At 34.9% G+C, this 7,870-nt stretch overlaps 1 protein-coding gene across 1 annotated transcript; it reads left to right on the top strand.

Annotated features, from left to right (window-relative positions):
- Positions 1-1,786: 1,786 nt before the first annotated feature.
- Positions 1,787-2,758, top strand: LOC149538072 (ethylene-responsive transcription factor ERF039-like). The gene has a single exon (XM_089802307.1). It carries the CDS (start codon positions 2,034-2,036, stop codon positions 2,634-2,636), a length of 603 nt encoding a protein of 200 aa, XP_089658433.1. The 5' UTR covers positions 1,787-2,033; the 3' UTR covers positions 2,637-2,758.
- Positions 2,759-7,870: the final 5,112 nt, after the last annotated feature.

The raw sequence follows: 7,870 nt of genomic DNA, 5'->3' as shown, positions 1-7,870 counted from the left end.
TGACACATTTCAATTCTAGGTAGTTATTACTAGCAAAAAGAACTTTAAAATCACAAATCTTGTCAAAAAAAAATAAAAAATCAACAAATATAGATATTAACAACTACTATTACAAAAACTTAAAAAGAGCAGCTCCTAAGTAACAAATTAAATCAATGAAAAAAAAATAGTCAACTTTGGCTATTTAACACTTTTAGTCTAGAAGTGAATAGCTTAAAGACCACACATTAAGGTTTGACTCCCAGGCTAAAAATGGTAAATAGTTAAAATTGACTTAATTTTTTCAAGCTTACTTTTTTCTTAGAGTGTGATGCTTAAGGGTTGTCGTCTAGAAGGGAGTTGTAGTTGTGGGAATCGGGATGTTTAAGCCAACCACTAAAAAGAGAAGGTACAAATGCAAATAGCTTAAACATCACACATTAAAGAGGATAGCCATAAAATTAGATATAGACTACTATTAGAACATTAAAAAATTAGAAAAACATAACAATTTTTTTTTACAAATTTCTTATTGTTTTTACTAAAAATATTAAAATAACAAGAGCTCTTTGTGAGCTGGAGTCCCTACCTTTTGGCTACAAGATTGGAGTGTTTATTTTTTTCTAGGTAGAAAACAAGTCTAACTAGAAATTATTTTGGTACATTTGTGTATCATTGTGAGCTGATGCAAGAGAATCATATAACATATTGTAGAAACCAGTAAAATAGGTGGTAAGAGTGACATTGATCTGAAAAATGTCTAATTTTTAAGACAGACATCACTATAAAGAAGTAAACAGTTGAAAGCATTGTACACCGATCATTCAAACATAGTTGCTAATCTACAATAAGAAAGTAGTAGCAAAGAACAAGTGATTATTGCATGATTAGTTGTAATTTGTTATATGCATTTTACAACTTGTTAGATACAATGGTCTCCAAGTGTATCTAATATTCATATTCACCCTTGTCATGATCAAAGTCATCAAGGTCAGCATTGTTCAACTCCATTTTAACTACACTCCATGCCACTTAGAGTAACTATACATTGTGTGATGTACAAGAGTTTCATGTTAAACAAAATAACTACCTAACATAATTTTGTATTTGTTTCAATTGAAGAAATCCTCAATAATTATCATCATATATCTAAATAAATTATAGTCATTGCACTTTGGGGTGTAATAGGTACACCCAAAAGATCCATAAATATAGTAGTACATTTGTTGTTATTCCTTTTACTTCTCAAGTTTTTTATAATATTTAATAAAATTAATTAAATGGCATTGCTTATTTATTTAATCATAATGATTATTGTTAATAAAGCTACTTAGTAGATATGTTTTGTATTGATTAGTATATTAGTAGATATGTAATTAATTGTTATTCATTTCACTTTTCAAAAATTTTATAACATATATCTTTTTGATATTTCTAAAATGTACAATAGATTTTTAGGAAACGTCTAGAATGAGTTTTTTATTAGTCCCTGCCTTATATATAAGACATAGAATTGTTAAATGACTTCACAATGAAATATCAGAAATATTGTTAAATATTTTGAAATATGTTATAAAAATTGTTAAATATGCCTCAGGAAATATCGGAAATATTGTTAAATGAGTTCTTTATTATTCCCTCTAGAATTGTTGAATGACTTCACAATGACGTATGTGGATGAGAAATGCGCAACACCTTTACCGCGGAAGGTTTGAAACCGTCAATTTCATCATGACCATCACTTTGCTTTAGTCCTCCTATGTGACGCGCAACTACCGACTGACTCCTTTCCAGACTTCTAATTTGATGAAATAAACGCACGCTTGGAAATTTGAGCAGCGAAGAACTTCTGAACCAAGCGCTTTCACTCGCAGCTTCCCACAAGCTTTTTATCTGCGTGGATAAGAAAATATTGGAGGCGTGTTTATGCACTAAAATCTGTCTCCAGCTGTGATCTCTAGTCGCACACGGGATTCCCCTTATAACAATGGCACGTAAGGAAACTTGTTACACACCCAGATTGTTGCACTATCGTAAACGAGCAATTGAGTGCGATGAGTGAGAAAGGAAGGGACTTCAAGTACAGAGGTGTGCGTCGTCGAAGTTGGGGAAAATGGGTATCTGAAATTAGAGAGCCAAAAAAGAAGAGAAGAATATGGCTTGGGTCATATGATAATCCACACATGGCCGCCAGGGCTTACGACGCCGCTGCCCTGTGTTTGAAGGGCAGCTCCGCCGTTTTGAATTTCCCAGAGGCGGTACACACGCTGCCTCGTCCGATTTCATCTGAGTCTCGGGACATCCAGTCCGCTGCTTCTCGGGCTGCCCGAACATTTGACCCGCACGGACCACTTTCATTTTCTAATTCTCTCCCTTCTGATGTTCAAGCTCAAGCTTTACCACGCCCTGAAGAAGAAGAAATTAGCAGACCAGTTTTGTCTGAATTGAGCAACGCTGCAGATGGTGAAGAGAGAATGGAATTATCAAGTGAAGCGGATCCCTTGGAGAGTTTGCTGATGCAGTCGCCCAATCTGTGGATGAATATGGCTGAGACATTCCTTCTCACGACGTCCCCTCCTCGCCCGGCCACTCACGAATTTGAGGTTGCTAATTTAATGGATCCACTGTTTTCCATCTGGGGTGACTCATCCGTCTAGTAGTAACGTTTCGGCTTAATTGTGTAGGAAGAAAGTATATACTATGCTTGAAAATATGGAATGGGAAAAATTTAAGGTTCTTTATGTACATTAAATTGATTTCTAATGTACATTTTGAGGTATATTTCGGTACTTCTTTTGGTCTTAGATGTAGCTTAAATATATTTGCAAGTTCAGAAGTAAAATAGTTTTACGTATGTCCAAAACTAGAATCTACCCAATTTCTCAAAAACTCTACTTAAACTTGTGTTCAATCACATGCTTAACAAACTACCCATTGAACAGGACATAAAATCATTGACAGCGTTTAAGGACTGCTGAGTCTAATCAGAACAGGACAAGTATTGTGCAACAATAAAGTCATTGTACAAAATCAAAGCTTACAATTCAAGAGCACATCTTAGGCAGTATTAATCCTCTCGAAATGAAATTTGCTCTACTTACTAAGCAATTCTCGATATTCTTCAGGCAACCGATAATTGGAAGCTCAATAGATTTCAAATAAGCAGGAAACCGTCAAGAAACTCGGTTAAGATCACAAGATCACAAGCCATCTTTTTTTAATGTTTTCTCAGTCAAATGAAGTCCTCCAGGTTGAAAGGGCAAGGAGATCTCTGCTAATTAATGCAGATGCCACCTTTAAAAAGGTAAAGCCAGCGCTCAGAGAAGGGAGGTCGCATTCAAAAGGAATAAACTTATCCAAGGATGTAGCTCTGTAAAGGCTGAAGCCAATCTTTATCGCAGTCAATGTGATTAACAGTCTACAAGAAAGAATGGTTTTTTTTTTTTTTAAGGAAAAATCATAAACTTGCTAGTAGGAAGACTCTTGTAATAAACACACGAATCTCATTTGTAGAGAGTAAAACCATGTTGAGTCATGCAATTATCAAATTTTAAGTACCATTGGCAGAGAGCTTGCTTGAAACCATACAATCTCCTCTTTAACCTGAAATACAAATGGTCATGCCTCTATTTATCATTCCTTGCCGCTACTCCATGTATACTCTTGTTCAATATCCCCATGTAGAATCATTGTTTTCACATAAAGTTTCTCAAGCTTAAGATTGAATAGATGGATCATTGACAATGGGTGTTCACATCACATGATTGGAGATAAAAGTAAGCTTTGGTAATGATGCACCATGTCTGATAATAGGAAAAAGGTTCTATCAAGCTCACAGAAAAGATTTTATGTGACAATGCCTATTATGTTGAAGGACTTAACAATAATTTGTTGAGTGTGTCACAATTGAATAATTTAGGTTGTAAGGTTGAGTTTGAGAACAAGATTGCTAAGATATATGAATCCGATGGATAACTAACTAGAAAAGGTCATCAAATTAAAGACAATCTATTCTATCTTGATATAGAGGATGCTACTTGTTTAGTTGTAGAATTTGATGATGTGTGGTTATGGCACAAGAGTTTATTTCATGTTAATTTTGATAACTTGGTTAGTATCAATAATATGAGAAGAGTCAGAGGTTTGCCTAAGTTGAAGAAATATGACAATATAATTTGCAAACAATGTCATTTAGGCAAAATGACAAAGTCAAGTTTTAAGAGTAAGACTTGTACCTTTAAAGGAATATCAGAGATTGTTCATACTAACTTGTGTAGACCAATTGTGGTGTAAAACTACAAAGGAGATAAGTGCATTATGCTCTTTGTTGATAATTATTCTAGAATGAAGACAGTTATGTTTCTAAACCAGAAATCTAATGCTTTACAAATGTTTAAATGGTACTTAGCAAGAGTTGAGAAGGAAATAGGTAAAAGTCTTAAATGTTTGAGATCTGACAGAGCAGGAGAATTTACATCAAATGAGTTTGAGATGATTTGTAATGATAGAGGAATCAAATGACATATATTTGCTCCTAGAACCCCTCCACAAAATGGAATTGCTGAAAGGAGAAACAAGTCTATAATGGATTGTGCTAGGACACTCATGATGGAGAAAAATGTTGCTTTGAAATACTAGAGAAAAGTTGGAAGTACAACTATCTATACCTTGAACCATGTGCAAGTGAAGAATGTTACTCATTCAACACCTTTTCAACTATGGTATGGATACTCACCCATTGTAAATATTTTAAGGTACTTGGAAGCAAGTGTTATATTCTCAAAGATTTCAAGAATGGTAAACTAGATGCAAAAAGTGAAGAAGGTATATTCCTTGGTTATTCCACAAGAAGTAAAGTTTATAAGTGTTTGAATACTAACACTAACAAAGTTGTGGAAAGTGCAAATGTGAAATTTGATGAATATACAGAAGCATATGAGTTTGAACTTATGAAGGAACCAAAAGAATACAAATCATTTGGATATTTTATGAAGCTATACCTACTGAAGAAGATTTTTTAAATCAAGTTACAAACCAACAACAAGTTTTAGTGACTACCTAGTCACATACTTTTAATGTCGAGCTACATTCAGGAACTGAGCTACATTCAGGGGCCCAGTTACATAATGAAATTGAGGCACATTCTAATTATGAGATTAGTGTACATGAAAGAGATGTTGAACTACCTAATAGAGATGTACACAGTGATTCAAGAGTTGAGAGACCGAATGAAGAAAACATAGAAGAACCAAGATTGTCTAGGTATGTCAAGAGACACCACCCTTCTGCACAATCATTAGAGACAAAGATGCTAGACCAAGGACAAGGAACAAATTGAGAAATGATACATGTTTTCTGAGCATGCAAGAACCTAAAGCTTTGAAAGATACCTTAGAAGTTGTGGACTAGAGTAAATCCATGAAAGAAGAGATTGAACAAATTAAGAAAAAAGGGGCATGGACTCTAGTTCCTAGACTAGAAGACAAAAATGTGATTGGTACCAAGTGGGTATACAGAAATAAGTTAGATGAAAATGGTGAAGTCACAAGGAACAAGGCAAGATTAGTTTGTAAAGGATATACACAAGAAGGGATAGACTATGGAGAAAAATTCACTCTTATTGCAAGGTTGGAAGGAGTAAGAACTCTTCTTGCTTACTCTACATACAAAGGTTTCAAAATTTATTGAATGGATGTAAAGTCTACATTTCTAAATGGTATATTGGAGGAAGATATTTATATAGAACAACTAGAAGGATTTTTTTGATGCATGTTAAGTCTACATTTCTATCATTTACTTCAATACAATATATATCTTTCAAAACCAAAACACCTTCTCTAAAGATATGTATGAGGCCTATTTTTATTTAGCTCCTTTCAACCCACATAACTATCATAGATGAGAAGTTGCCATGACATGGTTACTTCGTTCCAAGGGTTTATGGTCTTGATTAGATCAGGATCAACCTCTATTTTAGAGTCCATTTTAGACATATCAGTACATAAATAAGATAGATGAGGCCATGGCTCTTATCTCTCTCAGTATTGCAAACAACTTACAATTTCATCTTGATGAGTGTAGTACTCCTCAGGAAATGTGGCTAAAGTTCAAGACCATTTTTGGTATAGTTAGTAAGTTTTGGGAACTTCATCTTGAGGTAGAGCTTGTACATCACTTTTACCATATCCTTTCCCCACCATTGAGGACTTTATGATAAAATTCAAGCTACATAGATCATTGTTACAAGGTTGTAGAAAGATGAAGAAAGCTAAAGAATGCATTATTTGGATACTGTCAAAGCTTTGGGAAATTTTTTAGATTTTCTCCTCTACTTTTCACTACACTATGGATGATTTTGGAACTCATTTCACCATTCTGACATTTGAGGAATTGTGTGACCATTTGACTAGAGAACAAGCCAAGATTTTCCAGTTGGACTCTCTATCAAGATCAAAGACTACAACATTGGTTGCAGAATCATCTACAGTGAAGAAAAAATAAACATTGAAGCCAAAGAGAGATTGAGTTGGTCATGAGCATCTCTCCAAGCCATCTACACAATCTTCTTCCAAACCACAATCTAGCCCTAAGAAGGGTAATTATTCTAAGTTTGGTGAGTCTTACTCCAAAACTAAGAAGTCCATAGGTGATCCTTAATTTTTTTGTGGCAAGAAAAGACATCTAGTTTCCAAGTGTTTGAAATGGTTAGAGTCTTTAGAAGATTCCATGTAGAAACATCACATCTTCTCTCCTTGGAAACCTTCCTCTTCTACCGAGAAGGGTCATGCTCTTCATGCATGAGCCGTGTCTTCGGGATCATCTTGGATCATTGATTCAGGTGCTTTGCACTATAGGAATCACTCACAAGATTTGGTCACCACACTTGTTCATAGTGTCACATCACATATTGGAGCTGGCTACTCTACATAGCTCCCAATTCCTAGTCCAGGTTTAGTTTGACTAGATGGTGGGTCTCTTTAGGACATTCTTCTAGTTCATGACATTTCTACAAACCTTCTTTCAATTTATCAGATTTCCTTCCTAGATCTAGTAAGATATTTGAGTTCACACCATATGATGTGGATCCCCTATCTCACTTATATGAATTTGATGGTTTTGAGAGTTCAAAAAGTGTGGGTCCTTCTCTTGTTGCACATGCAGACTCTATGAGAAAGATTTGGCATGAGCATTTTGGACATGTCAACTACTGCTATTTATAGAAGATGAGTACACATGCACTTGTTTCACCTAGCTAGCACAAATCTCTTGCATTGATGGTATTTGTCATGGATGTGTTCTCAGAAAGCTTCATCGAGATTCCTTTCCTTTTGAAATAACCACTCATGCTAAGGCATCCTTGGAGTGGGTTCATAGTGATCTTATGTCCTTTCCTACTCCTTTTTCAAAGGCCTATTATGTGGTCACATTCATTGATGACTTCTCTAGACACACATGGTTGTACTTTATCAAGTACAAATCTAATGTCTTTGATTCCTTTTGAATCTTTTAGACTTTTGTGGAGAAGCAATCTAGTTTTTTTCTCAAATAGATACACATAGATAATTGGGGGAGTATGTGGATCCGAGATTTAGAGATCTTTGCACTAAGCATGGTTTACTACATTAGCTTTCAGTTCCACACACCTCTTAACATAATTGTGTTGCTGAGAGAAAGAACAAAATCTTGAATGACTAAATTAGAGAGTGCTTGATCAAGGAATACAAATAGCACAAGGAGAGGACAAATCAGATGAAGATGGAAATCAAAGAGGTGTTAATCAAAATTAAGAAAATGAAGAAGAACCCTTGGAAGAGTTGAGCTATGAAGATAGAGTGCTTTAGGCTTTAGAAGGAAAAAATGAAGGGATCAAGATCAAAGTCTCAAACTATGC

The sequence above is a fragment of the Cupressus sempervirens genome, chromosome 9 (genome assembly GCF_028749045.1).
Source record: "Cupressus sempervirens isolate cs-2001-9-10 chromosome 9, ASM2874904v1, whole genome shotgun sequence".
Lineage (NCBI taxonomy): Eukaryota > Viridiplantae > Streptophyta > Pinopsida > Cupressales > Cupressaceae > Cupressus > Cupressus sempervirens.
Note: the sequence above shows the minus strand (reverse complement) of the source record. Positions and strands in the feature narration are given on the sequence as shown.

Bases quoted from the DNA above. Each gene is read 5' to 3' on its own strand.
- LOC149538072 (XM_089802307.1), top strand. From the start codon at position 2,034: ATGAGTGAGAAAGGAAGGGACTTCAAGTACAGAGGTGTGCGTCGTCGA.